The sequence below is a fragment of the Lepidochelys kempii genome, chromosome 7, assembly GCF_965140265.1.
Source record: "Lepidochelys kempii isolate rLepKem1 chromosome 7, rLepKem1.hap2, whole genome shotgun sequence".
In the NCBI taxonomy this organism is placed as follows: domain Eukaryota; kingdom Metazoa; phylum Chordata; order Testudines; family Cheloniidae; genus Lepidochelys; species Lepidochelys kempii.
The window spans coordinates 43,221,378-43,243,781 of NC_133262.1; the positions used below are offsets into that span (position 1 = coordinate 43,221,378).

Sequence of the window (22,404 nt, forward strand, 5' to 3'; positions counted from 1 at the left end):
AATCAATTATGCATGTGAAAAATTAATATTAGCCCGGGGGAATAGTTATACTGGCAATTGCTTTACTCTGTCTCACTTTCATGAAGCTGCCTTGACAATTTTATATCCCTGTTGCAATTTTCATGATATGCGATGAGACCCTTCATATTTCTCGAAGAGCTGATGACTATGGTTGAATCTGTAACCCCATTTGTATGTCTGGAAGGGGCAGGTTGGTCAGCTGGGAGCACATCTGAAGGCCAGGGATTTGTGAAGAAACTGTCAGAGTGCTGGGAAGCAAGCAAGGAAAACCATTAGGCTAGTGGAGGGGAAGTCCAGCTGGGGTGTTTTGTGGAAGGTTTGGTGGACTTAATCCAAGGACAAGAGACAAATGAGGAGAATCAGAGCAATGTATGTGGTGAAGTGATAGCTGAGGCACTGAAAAGGAATGTACTTGTCTTAATTTCCTCAGTACAGCTTACTAAAGATGGACAGAGTCATTCTTCATGCCATATAGGTTAAAGTAGGAGAAAATAGGCTGTAAGAGGGAATGATAATTTAATGAACAATAGCTAATAACTAACAAAGCAAACAAGAACAAAGGAAAGATAAATGGATCTGAATTTTAAATGACTACTTTCTTCTATTGCATCATATACGTATATTGTGTTTTCCAAACATGAAGACATTATACCTGCCCTTCAGTTATCTAAATGTCTTGAGTATGCAAAACCTTACAAGAGTACTCTGTCTTCATGTGAGTAAGAACTTGCTGCATCTGGTCCTGAATTAAAACAATATACAGAAAAGTATAGGAGGAAGGGATGTGAACTGAAGTTGAGCATGTCTAGATTATTTAGGATAAAAGTGTTTCTTGGTTTTATTTATTGTTTTGAGATGTTCGTATTTTTATATACCATGATTTCAAATTTACAGTATATTTTAAATTTATGGGCAAATGGGTAGCAATTGAAGGTGGACTGATGGAAGTGAGTTTAAAGGAGGAAAATGATTCTGTGTGGTGCACAGAAGAAAGCTATACTAGCCATAGGAGGGCATGGCTTGGAAAATATATTTGCATATATATTTGAAACTCTGCTTCAGTGTGAAAAGCCCCTCTCTAAGGGAATGTCAAATGGTCATTTGAATTCCCTTAGTAAAGTAAAACTGAAAATATCTGTACCTTCTACCGGTTTATCAGCAATTGCAGCTTTATCTTCATTATCTTCTGGCTTCGTAACCACCATGGATGTCAAAGGTGTCACAAACTTGTATTTCAGAGAGAGCTCCAAGGCTTCCGCTGTAAGGTTTTCCTTTTCTTCTCCCTGAGTTACAGTTCTGAATGAAGGGAGAGAATCAGAACGTAAACTTTCTACAAAGCCAAATCATTAAACACTGGATTAAGCATTTTATTCTCCCTCTAAAATATGAAGCTATCCATTTCTCTGCTGAAAAGAAATACACATTTCCTTTTGAGAGCACTCCTCCTGACTTCACTGAGGGGCAGGGCAGGTAGCCACAGTCTGATCCTCTATTTGCTCTCCTTTAAAATTAACTTAAAAAAAAAAGAACAGGAGTACTTGTGGCACCTTAGAGACTAACAAATTTATTTGAGCATAAATTTAAGCATAAGGAGCCACAAGTACTCCTGTTCTTTTTGTGGATACAGACTAACACGGCTCCTATTCTGAAACTTGAAAAAACAATACATACTATTTTTTGGCCTTCTCATGGGTGTATTTATGTGATGGAAAGTAAATTAGGTAAACAGTTCTGAATTTTCTGCGCATGGGTAATGGATATCGCCAATTAGCTGCCCAGTGTTTTCATGCTATTTCACAGATACTGTTAATTTATATTTCGTTACCGTTTTTCCAGTAATTGTTGGATGGTGAGATAAGCCCAAAGCCTCTCAATGTAATCCCCAAATATGTACTCCTGTTCTTGGAGAGCTTTTGCCGTTTCTTCGACATCTGCTTGTTCACTAAATGTCACATCATTTTCTGCCTGTTAGGAATAAAGAAATTTCTCTTTGTAACAGACAGGTATGACTGAACCCTGACTATCCAGAGGTCACAGGAGACATCCAAAATCTTCATATAACCTACGGTTTGGAAAATGAGGATCTACAGTAAATTAATGAACTTCATGATCCTGCACTGAGAATTGCACAGGTTCAGAAGTCAGTATCAGTGCCTTTGCTCAGTAGCTCCTGAGCTGCTAGAAGTATATACATGGGGACAGAACACATTTTCAAAATTAACATTGAAATTTGGTTAATCAGGATTTACCTGTACATTGCTTATGCTGTGTATTTAACATGGCAACAGGTCTGTGCATACACAGCTATAGTAGCTGGCCTAGTGGTAGCACAATTTCTGTATTTTAAATATATCTAGTTTCAGATGATAATAATTGTAATGTGAAGTGGACCAATGTGTGTCGCAGTACATATACAAGTGATACTGTACATTTGATAAATATTCTCTGTATGAAAGTGGTACATTCGTGTTGGGTTTTTTAAAATTGTTCTGGAATCCAGGACTGGAAATAATTTTTAGTCCACTTAGAATTTTGCTCCTATTAGGTACTATTTCCATTGGAAGGCCTTTCAAATATTCAATTGACTTAGAGAATGGGAAGTATTCCTCGAAGGATTAAAGACTATTTTGGAGGACAAATGAATTTCACATGCAAACCAAATCACCAGAATTCTTGGGGGGAAGTGGCAAGACTGGTATCTGGCTTTCACTTAGCAATATTGTATTAGAACAAGATATTCATACTGTCATACTGATGAATCTTGAATTGTACTTTTTACAAAGTTTGCATACAAAGTTAAAAGCCACAGATTATTCCATTCAACTATTAAATACCATGTTAATGAAACAATAAGGCTAACCATGCAAAGACAAAAAAAATCATCAAGAGATGTAAACATTAAGGTTCTCATAGCAACACTAACTTACTCAAATTGGACATATTGTACAAAGTTACTCCAGATTGACAGAGTAATTCAAAGAAAAATTTAGCTAAATAAATTTCATGCCTTTTGGTGTATTTAAATTCTCCATACTCTGCAATATTTTTTTTCATAGAATGAAGGTATATTGGGGAATTCTTATGCACTGCCAAATTTGGAATCTCCCACATTCCGACATTTTATGTAGCAAAGAAAGGTTTGAAACAATCACAATAGACCCATACTTACACCTTGAGCTTTCACATCTGCAGTCAAACTGTTCAGGTCATTATCTGTAATACGTCCAGCCACCACGATTTCAGAGCCATCATAATAGTGCTTAAAATTGTTTTGAGTTAAGTCAGATATTGCATTTTCAGGGTAGTTTAACTTCACTTCTGTAAGCATGGGATTGGCTACTTCCGCATAAAAACCCTAGAGGGAAGAGAGGGGGAGCTTATAATTAATAAATATATAATTTATAGACACTCCTGTGCCCACAGACCTCTTGACACCTTAACAAATAAACAAAACTCTTCATTAGACCATGCTGCCTCCGAATTTATAGTCATTCCACTTTGCACCTTTACAAGAGAAGGAGAAAGCTGTTACCTGGAAAGCTAGCACCCCAGCACCTGGTCATATTTTGTTTAACTACATTGAAAGTGGAGGCAAATGTCATCAGAAATATCAGTGTGACTGCCATCATTGACTTAATTTATATGGTTATGGTTTTACCTCCATTTGTATGGCTGAATCAGAATCTGGATAGATGCGACGAGCCACCCCTTTATTCTCTAGTGCCATCTTTTCTAGAAAATTATAGTCAACAGCATAGCCAAAAGCCAGGTTGTATAAGGGGTATCTTCCTTGAATGTTTTTTTTTACATTCGCTTGAATTTCCTGAAGGTTTGATACACCTGCATATTAAATAATACAAAACAAATAGGCTTTAAGATTTTGTTTATGAAAACAATAGCAAACAGCAAAAAAAAATGAATGAAATGTGGTTAGTTATTTTTTATTTAGATTTTTCAGGGTGTGACTATCATGTTTTCTGGGCATCATTAATTCTAAACTAACTTTAGACAAAGTATATACAAGTGTCTAACTTAGAAGGCAGACTTCCCTTAAAAAAAACCAAAACCCTTTATTAACCCCATAAATAAGATTCACCAAGAGGCAGAGTACACACAAGCCACGTTTGTGCTTTCAGGATTCTGAGTTGTTCAGGGACTGGTGCAGCCCTCAGCATAACTCAGTGAAGTCCCATGTAGAGTTCTGTTATGACATCCCGGGAGTGGCTGCTTTGCTTATGGGCAACTTCACAAGTGGGAGTAGCATGTATTATGGAGATCTCCTCCAAACTTCTGGCCCCATCCTGGCATGCCCCCGGGAAATTCTCTTCTACCCCTTTAGTGCCACCTTTAGGAGGGCCCTGGTGCAATGGTGATTAGGGCACAGAATGGGTGGAAGAATCCCACTCCTCATGTTTATTCATTACCAAGAGATGAAACTCTATATTAAAGAAAACGTGCACCATCATAACAATTATTCAGTTACACCAGTAAAAACCCATAATGTAGACATGTTGCACCAGCACAAAGCAGGGCATACAGCCGTTTAGCTTAATTAACAAATACCCTTCCCATCAGTGCAGGACATCTAAATTAACGGTTTGCATCAGTGGGTTTGCATAACTGAACGGTTTGCATAACTGAATTAATTTAGCTACACGAATGAAAATGTTCTTAATATAGCAAGGATGATATCTAATTGGGTGGTGGTTTAGTAATGTGGCAAAATTGTGGGTAGGATGAGACCACCAAAGATATAGTGTATATATACTTGTGGTAGATAGTGAATCACAAACTGAAACCAAAGACCTGATTCTCTAGTCGGCTATAGCAGCTTAACCTTAGTGTAATGCCATTGAAATCAGTGGTGAATCAGGTCTCATGTCTCCTGAAATTAAAGAATGGTGAACTAAAACTGAAGTAATTATTTTCCTTCACCTGCTTAAGTCCACTTTACTGTTTGCTTCATTTACCAAGACACCTACCTTCATTGGGGTGACCATCCGTTAACAAGATAATTATAGATGCACTTCTCTTGGGCACAGAATTTGTTTCAAAAGCTGTAGTCAGCATTTCAATTCCCTTCATTAAACCACCATGTAGGTTTGTCACTGCAATGTAGAGACACAAATTAGGGTTGAAAACTTGTGGTCAAAAATAGAAATGTTTTAATCATAGATTCATAGAAATATAGGGCAGGAAAGAAACTCAGGAGGACATAGCGTCCAGCCCCACAGGCCGTGGCAGGATTAAGTATACCTAGACCATCCCTGACAGATGTTTTTCTAAACTGTTCTTAAAAAAAGACAGTTACTCACCTTTGTAACTGTTGTTCTTCGAGATGTGTTGCTCATATCCATTCCAATTAGGTGTGCGTGCACGATCATTGGAAGATTTTTACCCCAGCAACACTCAGTGGGTCGGCTGAGGCACCCCCTGGAGTGGCGCATTCATGGCGCCGGATATATGCCCCCGCTGACCCAGCGCCCCCTCAGTTCCTTCTTGCTGGCTACCCTGACAGAGGAGAAGGAGGGCAGGTTTGGAATGGATATGAGCAACACATCTCGAAGAACAACAGTTACAAAGGTGAGTAACTGTCTTTTCTTCTTCAAGTGCTTGCTCATATCGATTCCAATTAGGTGACTCCCAAGCCTTACCTAGGCGGTGGGGTCGGAGTGAGATGTCGCAGAGTGAAGGACCGCTGAACCAAATGCAGCATCACCCCTGGACTGCTGAATTATCACATAGTGGGCGGCGAAGGTATGCACTGATGACCAAGTTACTGCCCTACATATCTCCTGTATGGGTACGTGTGCCAGGAAAGCAGAAGATGAAGCCTGAGCCCGCGTGGAGTGGGCAGTAAGGTGCGTAGTTGGGACACCAGCCAAGTCATAGCACACACGGATGCATGATGTGATCCAGGAGGAGATGTGCTTAGAGGAGACCAGAGGGCCCTTCATCTGGTTGCTGCCACAGCAACAAACAGCTGCAATGTTTTCCTGAAAGGTTTCGTTCGCTCAATGTAGAAGGCGAGGGCCCTGCGAACATCCAGGGAGTGCAGCTGTTGTTCCCGTCGAGAGGCGTGCGGCTTCGGATAGAAGACAGGGAGGAAGATGTCCTGGTTGAGATGGAAGGCAGACACCACCTTAGGGAGGAAGGCCAGGTGGGGTCGCAGCTGTACCTTGTCCTAATGGAACACCGTATACGGTGGTTCCGATGTGAGTGCCCTGAGTTCAGACACGCTTCGCTGAGGTCATAGCTACGAGGAAGGCTGTCTTCCAGGAAAGGTACAGGAGCAAGCAGGTGGCCATCAGCTTGAACAGGGCAGCCATGAGTTTGGAGAGGACCAGGTTAAGATCCCACATAGGGACCAGTTGTCGAATTCGTGGGAACCCTGCTCCAACCCCTTGAGAAATCTGCTGAGAATGGGATTGGAGAAGACCGAACGCCCATTTTTGCCCGGGTGGAAAGCTGAAGTAGCTGCCAGGTGCACTCTGATGGATGATATTGCCAAGCCCTGCTGTTTTAAGGACGGGAGGTAGTCCAAGATGATAGGTATTGACGCCTGTAGCAGGGCCATATGACTCTGAGTGCTCCAGCAGGAAAAACGCTTCCACTTGGCTAAGTACGTGGACCTGGTAGAGGGCTTCCTGCAACCCAAAAGGACTTGCTGTACCAAGCGAGAGCAGCACAGCTCAGATTGAGTTAGCCATGTAGCATCCACGCTGTGAGGTGGAGAGATTGCAGGTTGGGATGACAGAGTCGTCTGTGGTCCTGAGTGATCAGGTCTGGCCACAGCGGGAGTGGAATTGGAGTATCCACCGACAGCTCTAGGAGAGTGGTACACCAGTGCTGTCTGGGCCATGCCGGGGTGACCAAAATCTGATGGGCTCTATCCCTGCGCAGCTTGAGCAGGACCCTGTGGACTAGCGGGAATGGAGGAAAGGTGTAGTACAAGTGATCCTTCCACTGTATGAGGAAGGCGTCCGACAGGGAACCCGGAGAGCGTCCTTGTAGAGAGCAGAACATTTGGCATTTCCAATTCTCGCGAGAGGCAAATATGTCTATCAGGGGAAAGCCCCACTTCAGGAAGACAGAGTAGATGATGTCCAGGCGACCAGACCTCTCGTGAGCCTGGAATGATCTGCTGAGGTGGTCCGCTATGTTGTTCTGGACTCCTGGGAGAAACGACACCACCAGATGGATTGAGTGGGCTATACAGAATTCCCACAGATGAGTGGCCTCCTCACAGAGGGGGGATGACCAGGCTCCCCCTTGCTTGTTGATGTAAAACAAGGCCGTTGTGTTGTCTGTGAGGACCGCAACACAACGGCCTTGAATGCACTCTCAGAAAGCTTGATATGCCAGGCGCACTGCTCTGAGTTCCCGTACGTTGATGTGCAGGGATAACTCTCCTGCCAACCATAGCCCCTGTGTACGGAGGTTCCTGAAGTGGGCTCCCCATCCCAGGGATGACGCATCCGTGACTAGGGACACGGAGGGCTGTGGGGAGTGAAATGGCACCCCTTCGCACACTGATTTGGGGTCCAGACACCAGCATAGAGAGGCTAATATCCCTGGTGGGATGGTAACCACCGTGCTCAAGCTGTCCCGACCTGGGCAGTATACTGTTGATAGCCAGGCTTGGAGTGGACGTAGTCGCAGCCTGGCGTGCATGGTCACATACATGCAAGAGGCCATGTGTCCCAGGAGGCATAGGCATGTTTTCACGGTTGAGGTCGGGAAGCTTTGCAGGTTGTGGACGATGTTCACTAGGGATTGGAAGCATGCTTCCGGCAGAAGTGTTCAGGCTAGGCCTGAGTCTAAGACCGGTCCTATGAATTCTATCCTCTGGGTTGGCACCAGAGTGGATTTCGCGACATTGAGCAGGAGGCCCAGTCGATTGAACATGTTCATGGTGAGCTGAACATGAGACTGCACCTTATCCCTGGAGCGACCCCGAATAAGCCAGTTGTCAAGTTATGGGAACACTTGGATCCGTTGTCGACAAAGGGAGGCAGCCACAACAGCCATGCACTTGGTAAACACGCTGGGGGCCATGGACAGGCCAGAAGAAGGACGGTGAATTGAAAGTGCTGTTGATGGACCACAAAGCAAAGGAAGTGTCTGTGTGCTGGGTAGATTGCAATGTGGAAGTACGTGTCCTTCATGTCGAGGGCGGCATACCAGTCTCCAGGATCTAAGGAAGGAATAATGGTCCCTAGTGAGCCCATGCGGAACTTCAACTTTATCATGAATTTGTTGAGTCCGCGTAGGTCCAGGATGGGCCGAAGCCCGCCCTAGGCCTTGGGGATTAGGAAGTAGCAGGAGTAAAAACCCCTGCCCCTTGACTCTCTTGGAACCTCCTCTATCGCTCCCACAGCTAGGAGTGATTGGACCTCCTGTAGAAGGAGGTGCTCTTGAGAAGGGTCCCTGAAGAGGGGAAAGCAAATTGAAGGGAGTAAACCCCTTTCCACCGTGCGTAGGACCCAACGGTCTGATGTTATGTGAGACCATGCATGGAGGAAATGGGAGAGACGATCTTGGAAGGCGGGGAAGGATCCTGAATGGAGACTGGTGCTCCATCCTCGGGTGCACCTTCAAAAGTTCTGCTGAGGCCCTGCTGATGGCTTGGGAGGGCCCTGGCCTTGGCTGGCTTGGTGGCCAGTTTGTTTTCTTCTACCACCTCAGCTGTGTCTTCAAAAGAAGTCCTGTCTTGGCCAAGGGGGAGAGTAGGACCTCTGAGGCTGTGGTCTGAAGGGCCTTCTCTGCATTACTGGGGTATGCATTCCCAGAGAGCGCATGATAGTTCTCGAGTCCTTCAGACTCTGCAGCCTTGAGTCTTCTCGGAAAATAGGCTCTGTCCATCAAAAGGCAGGTCCTGGAGGGTCTGCTGCAACTCTGGTGGTAAGCCAGAGACTTGCAGCCACGAGATGCGGTGCACGGCTATGCCCAAGGCCAGGGTCCTAGCCGCCAAGTCCGCCACGTCCAGAAGCTTGTAGGGAGGTTCTGGCCACCTTTTTGCCCTCCTCTACTAAAGCCCCAAATTTCTCTCTCAAAGAGTGGAACCAACTCTTTGAATTTTTCCATCGAGTGCCAAGAATTATAATCATATCCGCTCAGGAGTGCCTGCTGGTTGGCCACCCTGAGCTGCAAGCCTCCAGCCGAGTATACCTTGGGCCCAAACAAGTCTAGGCATCTAGCATCCTTTGATTTAGGTGCCGGGGCCTGCTGACCGTGCTGTTCTTTCTCGTTGACCGAAGCCACGACAAGGGAGCACGGTTGGGGGTGCGTATAGAGGTACTCATATTCCTTTGAGGGGACAATGTACTTCCTTTCTACCCCCTTGGCCATAGGTGGAATAGAGGCTGACAACTGCCGGATTGTCTTGGCATTGGCCTGTGTAGTTCATATGACTGGGAGGGCCACTCTGGACAGTGCCTCCGCCGACAGAGTGTCAACCACCAGTCCTCTACCTCCACCACCTCCTCTACCTGGAGGTTCATATTGCGTGTCACCCTTAGGGGCAGTTCCTGGTGGGCGTGGAGGTCCACAGGAAGAGGGCCCAAAACTGTAGTCCCTGCCACTGCCTCATCAGGCAAGGACAAGGAAGATAACCCTGAGACTAAGGGATTCTGGGTGAGGTCCTCTTGTGAAGGAACTTGTTGCCCAAGGTCCACCATGCTAGGGGCGTTGGCCTGTATTGGCGCTGGAGCAGTCACTTCAGAACCCCCCAGGGGTGGGGGATTCACAGTGGCCTCCAGTACTCGGGGCTCCGAAGGGGTGGAACGGGAAGCCCCCGAAGGAACCCCTTGGACCTGATGGTATGCCTAGGGAGTCCAAAAAGACCACTGTGGAGGTCCTTGGCCCAGGTCCTGGCCTTCGTCCAGCCACTGGCCTGCACCTTCCTCGCCCTGGTCCTGGGCATGGTGGCCACCTTGTGAGCATGATGACGTGGAGGCAGTGTGAGATGGCCAAGGCGGTGCCGTACGTGTTGGCGCAGAGTTTCCCGGTGCTGTACGGTGCCGGGGACCAGTGGCGTGATGCAGAACGGTACCGAGACGTCGATCGGTGCCTGTGGTCATATCAGTACCAGGAGCCTGATCTGGATCTCAATGGCAACCTCTGGCAAGATCGGTGCCAGGATTGGCTCCGGGTCGAGTGCAGCTCTGGCTGGTACCGGGAGCGATGCCAGGAATCCGATCGGTACCAGCCGTACTGCGATTCAGATCTCCGCGAGCTGGAGTGGCGTGGAGAGTACGATTGGCACCGAGAAGAAGACCGGTGCCGGGACTGCGAGCAACACCGTGAAAGGTGCTGGGACCAAGATTGGGACCAGGACCGGTGCCGTCCTGCTTCACTTGGCAATGGTGGTTGTATGAGGGACGGTTTTCCCTTCGATGGCACTGCCCGCACCGGAGGTGTTGCTGGCTGCAGGGGAGTCGGCTCTGTGAGCGTGATCAAGTCCTGCGCTGTCGAAAAGGTCTTCGGTGTGGAGGCCAGCCTCAGCTCGACCACGGTGTGCACCAGGGAGCTTACATGCACCGGACTCAACGGCCCTTGTGGCGCTGGAGTTGACGGTGCAGGAGCCGTTACCTGTCCTGTGCACTCCAGCAATGGACGTGGCTCCAACAGTGGTGTGGGAAGTGTCAATGGCTGACGAACCAACAAACAAAAAACAGTCGGCATCTGCTTGGGCTGCTTCTTCTTTGGGCCCGGAGATAGGGAGCAGCATTGTGGTGGTGGAGGTGCCGGGGGGACCTGGTGCCGCAAGTCTTTAGTAGAGTCCGAACGCGGTGCCGGACCAGTCGGTGCCACAGGGGCACTCCGCACCGAAGACGACGCCGAGTCCTGGTGCGCAGAGGAAGGGATCGGGCTAAGTACCGCCTCCATAAGGAGCTGCTTCAGTCTAAAGTCCCTCTCCTTCTTGGTCCTCGGCTTGAAGGCTTTGCAAATGCGGCACTTGTCTGCTTGGGGGGGAGTCCCCCAGACACCTTAAGCAAGAGTGGGGGGTCTCCCGTTGGCATCGGCTTCAAGCAAGCCGAGCAGGGTTTGAAGCCTGGAGACCCAGGCATGGGCCCCGGTACCAGGACAGGGGACAGGGGAGAAGACCCTGTTCCACCCCACTAAGTAAACTATCTAACTATACTAAGTAATTATTAACAACTAATCACAAACTATTAACAGGTACTAAAGTGAATGCTAGGGAGAGTGAAGATTAGCTACGCTGCGCTCCACAGTTCCAACGACCGTTATGGGCGGTAAGAAGGAACTGAGGGGGCGCTGGGTCGGCTGGGGCATATACCTGGCGCCATGAAGATGCCACTCCGGGGGGCGCCTCACCTGAGCCAACGAGTGGAATCTTCCGACGATCGTGCACGCGGCCTGCGCACACCTAATTGGAATCGATATGAGCAAGCACTCGAAGAAGAACCTCCAGTTATTGCAATTCCACAACCTCACTTCGTAACCTATTCCAGTGCTTAAACTATCCTTAGTGTTAGAAAGTTTTTCCTAATGTCTAATCTAAATCCTGCCGCAAAGTAAGCGGACTACTTCTGGCCCTACCTTTGGTGGAGAAAAAGAACTGATCATCATCCTCTTTATAACAATCTTTCACATATTTGAAGACAGTTTCATCGATTAAACATGCCCAGTTCTATCAACCTTTCCCCATAGGTCAGCTTTTCTAAACCTTTCATCATTTTGGTTGATCTCCTCTGGACTCACTCCAATTTGTGAACTTTTTTCTTAAACTGTAGTGCCCAAAACTGGAAACACTACTAAAGCTGAGGCCTCACCAGTGCTGAATAGAGCTGAACAATTATCTCCTGTGTCTTGTTAATACATCCCAGCGTGACATTTGCCTTTTTTGAAAAAGCATCACGCTATCAACTCATATTCGAATTGTGATTCCTCTACGGCCTCCAGGTCCTTTGCTGCAGTTCTGCTGCCTAGCCAGTTAGTAACAGGGGGTAGCCGTGTTAGTCTGTAACCACAAAAACAACAAGGAGTATGGTGGCACCTTAAAGACTAACAGATTTATTTGGGCATAAGCTTTCGTGCGTAAAAAACCACTTCTTCAGCCAGTTAGTCCTCATTTTGTATTTTTCCTTCCTAAGTGCAGTATTGTGCACTTCTCTTTACTGAATTTCATCTTGTTGATTTCAGACCAATTCTGCAATTTATTAAGATAATTTCAAATTCTAATCTTGTCCTCCAAAGTGCTTACAACCACTCCCAGCTTGGTGTCATCTGCAAATTTTATAAGCATGCACGCTACTCCGTCATCCATTAATGAAAATAATGACTAGTATCAGACCCAACACAGACCCCTGCAGGACCCACTTGATATGTCCTCCCAGTTTAACAGCGGCCATTGATAACTACTCTGAGTATGTTTTTTCAACCACTTGTGCATCCACTTTATAATAATTTAATTGAGACCATATTTCATAGAATCATAGAAATGAAGGGCTGGAAGAGACCTTGATAAATCATCAAGTCCAGCCCCCAAGCTGTGGCAGGACCAAGTAATCTAGACCAGTAGTTCTCAAACTTTTGTATTGGTGACCCCTTTCACATAGGAAGCCTCTGAGTGAGACCCCCCCTATAAATTAAAATCACGTTTTAAAATATTTAACACCATTATAAATGCTGGAGGCAAAGCAGGGTTTGAAGTGGAGACTGACAGCTCGTGACCCCCTATGTAATAACCTTCCGACCCCCAGTTTGAGAACTGCTGAGCTAGATCATCCCTGACAGGTGTTTGTCCAACTTGTTTTTAAACATTTCCAATGATGGGGTCTCCATGACCTTCCTTGGAAGCTTCTTCCAGATCTTAACTATCCTTATAGCTAGAAAGTTGACATAGTTTCCCTAGTTTGCTTATGATAATGTCACGTGGGACTGGGCCAAATGCCTTACTAAAGTCCAGATATAGCATGTATACTGCTTCCCCTGCCCCGCATCCACCAGGCTGTTACCCTGTAAAAGAAGGAAATTACATCGGTCTGGTATGATCTGTTCTTACAAATCCATGTTGGCTATCAATTAGCACCTTATTATGCTCTATGTTAAACACTGTTCATTTATTATAGAATTATAGAAATGTAGAACTGGAAGGGACCTCAAGAGGTCTTCTAGTCCAGTCTCCTGCACTCAAGGCAGGACTAAATATTATCTAGATCTCTGCAACAGGTGTTTGTCTAACCTGTTCTTAAAAACCCCTAATGATGGAGATTCCACAACCTCCCTAGGTAATTTATTCCAGTGCTTAACTACCCTGACAGTTAGGAAGTTTTCCTAATGTCCAACCTAAACTTCTCTTGCTGCTATTTAAGCCCATTGCTTCTTGTCCTATTCTCAGAGGTTAACAAGAACAATTTTTCTCCCTCCTCCTTGTAGCAACCTTTTGTGTTCTTGAAAACTGTTATCGTATCTCCCCTCCCTGACTTCTCTTCTCCTGCCTAAACTAACCAATTTTTTCAGTCTTTCCTCAAGGTCATGTTTTCTAGACCTTTAATCATTTATATTGCTCTCCTCTGGCCTTTCTCCAATTTGACCACATCCTTCCTGAAGTGTGGTGCCCTGAACTAGACCTTGAGGCCTTATCAGCACGGAGTAGAGTGGAAATGTAGGAATCTAGTGAATTATCACTACAGTATGAAAACAACAAGGAGTCTGGTGGCACCTTAAAGACAAACAGATTTATTTGGGCATAAGCTTTCAGGTGCCACCGGACTCCTTGTTGTTTTTGTGGATACAGACTAACATGGCTACCCCCTGATACACTACAGTGTGATAACTGAATTCAGGCAGTTTCAGCCCCTTAACATTTTGCCTCCATTTATAGCTGACATTTAAATCCATCACATAAACACTTCACATTACAGTGAAAGGATTTGGTTTTGACGGCAGGGGATGAGTAAATTTGACAAAACCTGGATTTTTCAAGTTAACATAAGGAAAAAAATGGACATCATATTTTGGGTTAATGCTAACCTCAGGAATGTCCCATTAGTAATATAGGGCAAGCTTGGGGCAGGCCCTTGCGCAGGTGATGGAAGGGTAGGGGGAATACATATGGAGCTTCACTCGCACCTTGTGAACACTCCTTGTGAAATTCTGTCACAAATTCAACCTCTACCAGAATAGCTGGTTATTAGGGGCTAAGACCCACCAATAACGATAAAACTGTGTAGTGTGGCTGACGTACAGCAGTACTATCTACTACCACTGGAGGCTCCTGAAGGAGCTGAAGCTGTAATTCGCTTGACTGCCACCAAGGGAGTTTTGCCTCTACAATACAGACTTCAGGCAGCAGAGGAAGTACATCAGTTAAGTTTGGCGAACATCAAATAATTGTCTTTGTAATCCTTCCCAAAATCTTCAGGCCAGCCTCATGCACCATAATGCAATATTACTAACCCCAAGCATCCAAAATTTGAGTCAGGCTCCAAAAAATCATAAGATTGACTTCCAAATCATGAGATGATTAAAAATAATAAATGTTGAGTTCTTTCTCTTTGCTTTCTGGTTTTCTCTCTTTAGGTTACACTCAGGTCACATTTTCTAACTTTTTTCTACAGCCAGGAGGGCTAGGAAACTTTACTTTTTTTAAAATGAAAGCTGAGATTTTCATGACTCCAGGAGCTGGAGCTTTAAAGAAAATCATCAAATGTCATGAGACTTACAAAAAAAGTCACGAGAGCTGGCAAAATTGGTACTGCGATCACAGTTAGCAGGCATCTGTTGTCATGGATTTGTGTGTGTGCGCACGCGTGCCCATGCACACAGAAGTGTGTGTGTGTGTGTGTGTGTGTGTGTGTGTGTGTATATAGGGGGTATTTCTCAGACTCACCCAGAAATGCTGGGGATTTGAGACTGAACTTACTGTCTGTGTGACTGCAATATTGTCAATTTTAACCACTGGCCATGTGCTTCAGACCTATGTGCAAGAGTCACTGATGACTGAAGGATGCAGCTCTCAATTTTTAATTCCAGTAACATGAATGTTGCTCTCTCTGGTGAATTCACACATTATTTTTAGGTAGGGGGGTTGGGATTTCTGCTTAAAACTTGCCTGTTATTCAGCTCTTTCTCTGAAGGTTGCAAAAACCTTCACAGAACCCGAAAACAAACATATAACTATAGTAGTGCTTCTTAACCAGACAAATTTTTAGAATGAAAGCTTGCAGCACTCCATTCTCATACTGAATTTGGGTATTAGCTTCTTCAATATTTATTTGAAGTACCACCTATAGCAAGTTTACTACAATACTTACTGCCTTGAGTGCCAATAGCTCGAACGAAGTCCTTTGCTTTCTTCAGATTCTCAGCAGTGGCTTTGACTAATCTGTCTTTCCAAATGTGTACATTGGAACCAAACAGTATGAAATTAAAGTGGTCATCTTCCCTAATATCCTCTAATATTTTAAGAAGTGCTTCCCTTGTCTATAAGTAAATAAACATAAGTTTAAATGAATGAAACTGCTGTGGGTTACACAAATAACAAATAAATAACAATAACAATGAAATGAATAACAAATGAATAACAAAAGAAAGCCTACAGCTTTTACATGAATTGTTTCTGAGGATTTTTCACTGAACATTCATGTAGTGAAAAACTCCAGGCCTGATTCTGTCTCAGTTGTGCCACTGTCAATTAGGACAGGTTTCAGAGTAGCAGCCATGTTAGTCTGTATCCGCAAAAAGAAAAGGAGGACTTGTGGCACCTTAGAGACTAACCAATTTATTTGAGCAGAAGCTTTCATGAGCTACAGCTCACTTCATCGGATGCATTCAGTGGAAAATACAGTGGGGAAATTTATATACACAGAGAACATGAAACAATGGGTGTTACCATACACACTGTAAGGAGAGTGATCAGGTAAGGTGAGCTATTACCAGCAGGAGAGCGGGGGGGGGGGGGGGAGAAAAACCTTTTGTAGCAATAATCAAGGTGGGCCATTTCCAGCGGTTGACAAGAATGTCTGAGGAACAGCAGGGTGGGGGGGAGGGGGAATAAACATGGGGAAATAGTTTTATTTTGTGTAATGACCCATCCACTCCCAGTCTTTATTCAAGCCTAAGTTAATTGTATCCAGGTTGCAAATTAATTCCAATTCAGCAGTCTCTCGTTGGAGTCTGTTTTTGAAGTTTTTTTGTTGAAGAATTGCCACTTTTAGGTCTGTAATCGAGTGACCAAAGAGATTGAAGTGTTCTCCGACTGGTTTTTGAATGTTATAATTCTTGACGTCTGATTTGTGTCCATTTATTCTTTTACGTAGAGACTGTCCAGTTTGGCCAATGTACATGGCAGAGGGGCATTGCTGGCACATGATGGCATATATCACATTGGTAGATGTGCAGGTGAACGAGCCTCTGATAGTGTGACTGATGTGATTAGGCCCTATGATGGTGTCCCCTGAATAGATATGTGGACACAGTTGGCAACGGGCTTTGTTGCAAGGATAGGTTCCCGGGTTAGCGGTTCTGTTGTGTGGTGTGTGGTTGTTGATAAGTATTTGCTTCAGGTTGGGGGGCTGTCTGTAAGCAAGGACCTACCTGTCTCCCAAGATTTGTGAGAGTGATGGGTCATCCTTCAGGATAGGTTGTAGATCCTTGATGATGCGTTGGAGAAGTTTTAGTTGCGGGCTGAAGGTGATGGCTAGTGGTGTTCTGTTATTTTCTTTGTTGGGCCTGTCCTGTAGTAGGTAATTTCTGGGTACTCTTCTGGCTCTGTCAATCTGTTTCTTCACTTCAGCATGTGGGTATTGTAGTTGTAAGAACGCTTGATAGAGATCTTGTAGGTGTTTGTCTCTGTCTGAGGGGTTGGAGCAAATGTGGTTGTACCGTAGAGCTTGGCTGTAGACAATGGATCGTGTGGTGTGGTCTGGATGAAAGCTGGAGGCATGTAGGTAGGAATAGCGGTCAGTAGATTTCCAGTATAGGGTGGTGTTTATGTGACCATCGCTTATTAGCACCGTAGTGTCCAGGAAGTGGATCTCTTGTGTGGACTGGTCCAGGCTGAGGTTGATAGTGGGATGGAAATTGTTGAAATCATGGTGGAATTCCTCAAGGGCTTCTTTTCCATGGGTCCAGATGATGAAGACATCCTCAATGTAGCGCAAGTAGAGTAGGGGTTAGGGGATGAGAGCTGAGGAAGTGTTGTTCTAAGTCCGCCATAAAAATGTTGGCATACTGTGGGGCCATGCAGGTACCCATAGCAGTGCCGCTGATTTGAAGGTATACATTGTCCCCAAATGTGAAATAGTTATGGGTGAGAACAAAGTTCAGCCACCAACTAAAACCTCTCCAATGCATCATCAAGGATCTACAATCTATCCTGAAGGAGGACCCATCACTCTCACAGATCTTGGGAGACAGGCCAGTCCTTGCTTACAGACAGCTCCCCAACCTGAAGCAAACACTCACCACAACCAGCAACCACACACCAGCAACCACACACCACAAAACAGAACCACTAACCCAAGAAACCTATCCTTGTAACAAAGCCCGTTGCCAACTGTGTCCACATATCTATTCAGGGGACACCATCACAGGGCCCAATCACATTAGCGACTCGTTCACCTGCACATCTACCAATGTGATATATGCCATCATGTGCCAGCAATGCCCCTCTGCCATGTACATTGGTCAAACTGGACAGTCTCTACATAAAAGAATAAATGGACACAAATCAGACGTCAAGAATTATAACATTCAAAAACCAGTCGGAGAACACTTCAATCTCTTTGGTCACTCGATTACAGACCTAAAAGTGGCAATTCTTCAACAAAAAAACTTCAAAAACAGACTCCAACGAGAGACTGCTGAATTGGAATTAATTTGCAACCTGAATACAATTAACTTAGGCTTGAATAAAGACTGGGAGTGGATGGGTCATTATACAAAGTAAAACTATTTCCCCATGTTTATTCCCCCCCACCTCGCACTGTTCCTCAGATGTTCTTGGCAACTGCTGGAAATGGCCCACCTTGATTATCACTACAAAAGGTTTTTCTCCCACCCCACCGCACCCCCCGCTCTCCTGCTGGTAATAGCTCACCTTACCTGATCACTCTCCTTACAGTGTGTATGGTAACATCCTTTGTTTCATGTTCTCTGTGTATATAAATCTCCCCACTGTATTTTCCACTGAATGCATTCGATGAAGTGAGCTGTAGCTCACGAAAGCTTATGCTCAAATAAATTTGTTAGTCTCTAAGGTGCCACAAGTCCTCCTTTTCTTTTTGTCAATTAGGAATAATTCCAGTGAAGTCAATGAGTTACACCAGCATAACATCTGTGTAGATGAGATGAAAATGAAAAGGCCCTATGATAGGATCACTTGAACAATCATCACCTATGCTGAGTGGGAGAGGTTAGTTCTAAGCAATAGTAGCATTTGTGTAGGGGAGGAGATCTTAAGCACCAAAGCCTGGGTCTTGATATGTAGCAGCAGAAACAGAAATTCTGAGCATCAGAATGGAGTGGGGAGTTCTAATAGTAAGGTGCTTCCCATCACCCAGAGCTGGAAGAGGGTACAAATGATATAGAAAAGGGAAACAATAGACAATATTATACATGTGTTTTAACTTACAGGATACCCAGAGCAAGGGGAGGCCTTTTATAGATATTTTGGTTTAGAATTTTGAAGATATAAAAATATAGCTTGAAAACATCCATGATTATAGTTTTGGCGTAGGCTGAGTCTTTGAACACCTGCTCATGATAAGAAGTGTCTAGTACCTCCACTAGGTACTAGGCTTCCTAGAACCTTGCACACCAGGACTTGCTTTGTAGTAAATGTAACCAATTACCTGTTGTATTCCTATTCCATACATTGAGCCACTAACGTCTATTACAAAAACCACATTTTTGGGGAAATTTGGAAGATTTGTTGGTGCAAAAAAGTGTACAAAGTATCCATTGACAATCTGAAAAATAGAAAAGATGTGTAAAAAGATGTGACTTGAATTTACTAAGCATGCCCAGCTGAAATTTTAAAGTATTGAATTTACCTGTAAATCACCTGGACTGTCTCTCTTCACATCATACTTTATTGTAAAATCTCCATCCAACAGTGATGTTGAACAATTTGCACAGGTTCGCTGTTGATCAATGGTTGGCTTGAAAGACACATGGCCCTGAAAGCAGACGCCCTCATTAGACTCAAACTTTAATAAATGAATGTAAAATACAAAACATGAGAAGGTTTGTGTTTTAGACAAATGTATGTATAGAAATGTGAAAGTCCATAGGATAAAACAGGGTTTTATAAAACAGATGCCATTTTAAATAAGTTATGTATACCCACGTCAGTATTTAATTATTCTGAGCAACTGAGTTTGTACAAGGTAATAAAAATGTATTAATAATAAATTATTATTATAAAGCCCTCTCCTCAGCAACTGTTAAAGAGATGAAAATATTAACTACATCATCATACAAATATACAAAACCAATTATACTAAAAAGTTCTCCTGCAAAGGTGATGATTTTAGATGTTGTTTGAAAGCGGGGAAGTAGGATGCAAGGTGTCTGCTTATGGATAGCAAGTTCTACCCACATGGGCACAACAGCAAAAGGGTCAGTCACCTGCCTATCTAAGAACCACCCCTTTGTCTGTGCACTACCTTGCACAAAGGGACCCTGGCCTAAAGTACTACTGTAATATGTATAACAAATTGTAGTGGGGAGGCTGCCTCACTCCTGGAGAACAGGGGTTAAAAACAGCCAAGCTAGGCTGATTGGGGAAGCAGCCACAGCTGTGGCTAGCTCAGTTAGGGCCCAGCTGGTCCTGATAAGAGGGCTGGGGGCCAGGAGTTGGAGGAGTCTCACTCTAGCCCTGGAGTAGGAAGGGCTAGCTGCCTGGTAGCAGGGTATCTGAAGCAGAGTAGTGCTGGGGAATAGGGCAAAGGGAGCTGGGGAGCTCCAGCCTGGTAAACCTCCAGGCTACAGGCCTTAGCAAAGGCCTACAAGGGTACTGGGGCTACAGAGGTGCAGCCTGGGAATAGGAAGAGGCAGCTGGTCCTAACCCCTTGCCAATGATGAGTGGCCATTACAGACCACAGTCTGCCCTAGTGAGCGGGGGCTAGATGATGACTGGCGGTAGCCACTGAGGCAAGGTGGGTTTAGAGGGTTGGGGGTTCCCCTGGGAGGGGAGACCCAGAGCATGGGGGTACTCCTAGGGCAGAACCCTGAGGTAAAGGTCACCAGGGTCCAGGAGGGACATGGGGCCTGAGGCAGGTGAGACACCCGCCAGTAGGAGGCACTCCATAAGCTGAAGAGCTAATTCCCAAGACGACCAGCAGGAGGCGCTGTGCCAGTGAGTCTTTGCTTTGCTACACAAATAATAACAACAAGTAGATGTCAGAGCAGAAATACCCATAGGTTCAGGCTTAATTTCAGGGCCTCGAAAACCCTGTTTCCTCACACTTAATGCTTTAAAAAGCAATAGGGTCAACTTAAAGTCAATCTCCTGAATTCTTCCTTATGCTGTGGTCCCTTTACATCACCTTCAATGGCATAAAAGGGCTGTAGTTGGCCCCTAAAGAATATTCCGCGATGCCAGAGAGAAAAGGGACCCACTCCGCCTTTGGCTCATGTAGAGCATGTATAATTCCTCTAGGTCAGCTCCTTTCCTGGCCCCTGTTGAGGGGTTTTATTAGGAGGAAGGGAGAGAAAAGGCATGGCCAGAGCACCTGGATATTCTGTGCTAGTGTAATAATCCATAGAAGGCTGTTATAAGACGGCATGATTTAGAGCAGCCCTGGGAGGAGAGGCCTTATAGAAAATAGAGATGGAAAAGAGCTGTATTATCCCATCCATCCCCACTACTGGCCAGTATAGTACATTTATATTTGCATTAACCTAGTATATTGTGCTGACGTATTATTTCATAGTGATCTGACTTTGTTAGAATTCAGAAGAAATATAACTAATTCATTGTCTACTAAGGTTGTTATCCATTGTACCTTTTTTCCTGAGAAAGATTTTTTAATAACTTGTGACAAGTCATTAGTGATGAATGATCCTTGTGCTTCCAGCTCACTGATACCTTGGGGTTCAAAGATGTTTGCCTGGATCTGAAACGTTCATTGAAAATACACTGTCATAGATAAACCCACAACTGTAACAACTTAAATGGAGGACAAGGAGAAACTGTATATGCAGAATAGGGAATTTCTTGGTAAAGGGGAAATCTGCCTTTATAATGCAAAACAGCATTCATGTTTGAATCAGAAATCCTCAGGTAGTTAGATGTGACTTACCTATCTTCCATCTGGAGACTTAAAAAAGAAACACAACTGCAAGTTACTATTTTACTAACTGCTTGCAAGGATTTGGGTCAGATGTTGAAGAACCACACATTTCCTTGGAAAATACCATACTGCCAGTACCATGAGGCCATATCTGGTTATCATTTGTTTATGCTGCAATATGGTTTTGGTCTTGTGCAAAGTGCTGCATATAATGATTTAAGCATGTTTTGATGACCAGTTTCAGAATATATATTTTTAAAGCATCTCCTGGGCACACATGAGAGAACTATTGAACTACAGGTAGATTTTAACAGGGCAGATAAGGAGAGTGTTCAAATAACCTCTGGCACAAAAGAGACCTTGGTTTGAATCCTAGGGTATGGTTTGTGTGTGTCTGTGAATTCAGGCAGCGTTGTTTGGCATCAGTTTGATAAAAGCTTGGGCTATTCTATTAAGGCATTTGTGAGAGGAGTGTCTCACGTTCATCCTGTCCTCAGTTGTGTTGATGAGTTTCCCACTCTCCAATCTATTTTTTGTAGGGCTTATTCCTTGTCTCAACTAACGAAGCTTATGTATGCAAACCAGTAATAAAATACATTGTTTGAGGCTTTCAACCTGGTTCATAATCACTATTGCCCACAAGATATTGGTTGGGGGGCCTTCCCCTCAATAGTGAACTGCTGTGGATAAACACAGTAACCCGCTTCATCTGTTATGCATAGATTCCAAAAGATGCACGAGATTTCAATATATCTTGAGTTTCTGTAACTACAGAATGTAACTACTGCAAGGTACAATTTAATTCACAATGCCATTTACCTCAAAGTGATTGACGAGCTGCTTTGGTTTTACTTTAATGAGCATCTCATATTTTCCAAAGTTTCTCTTCAGCAATTCCTCATAGGTGAGTTCAAAAGTGACTTTGCTGGCTGCTGCAATGTTGACTGAAACAGTGAACTTTTCAGTTTTTCTCCCAGAAGCCCTAGAAATGTTAAACTAATTACAAATAAGAAAAAAGGCTGCTTGTCCCTTCTCTCCTATTGTGCACCTGCTCAAGAGCAAGGCATAGTCTAGCCCACAAAAATGAATATAAGAGAGATGAGATTTCTGGGTC

General features: G+C 44.5%; 1 protein-coding gene across 1 annotated transcript in view; it reads right to left on the minus strand.

Annotated features, from left to right (window-relative positions):
* Nucleotides 1-22,404, minus strand: part of LOC140915283 (inter-alpha-trypsin inhibitor heavy chain H3-like) — a 45,586-nt gene that overhangs the window by 12,482 nt on the left and 10,700 nt on the right. The window contains exons 5-14 of the mRNA XM_073354866.1: nucleotides 22,110-22,272; nucleotides 21,003-21,113; nucleotides 19,047-19,172; nucleotides 18,846-18,962; nucleotides 15,306-15,474; nucleotides 5,004-5,129; nucleotides 3,680-3,861; nucleotides 3,191-3,376; nucleotides 1,847-1,986; nucleotides 1,163-1,317 (exon numbers count right to left, since the gene is read on the minus strand). Coding sequence (XP_073210967.1) covers nucleotides 1,163-1,317; nucleotides 1,847-1,986; nucleotides 3,191-3,376; nucleotides 3,680-3,861; nucleotides 5,004-5,129; nucleotides 15,306-15,474; nucleotides 18,846-18,962; nucleotides 19,047-19,172; nucleotides 21,003-21,113; nucleotides 22,110-22,272 — 1,475 coding nt within the window. The remainder of the gene's footprint in view (nucleotides 1-1,162; nucleotides 1,318-1,846; nucleotides 1,987-3,190; nucleotides 3,377-3,679; nucleotides 3,862-5,003; nucleotides 5,130-15,305; nucleotides 15,475-18,845; nucleotides 18,963-19,046; nucleotides 19,173-21,002; nucleotides 21,114-22,109; nucleotides 22,273-22,404) is intronic.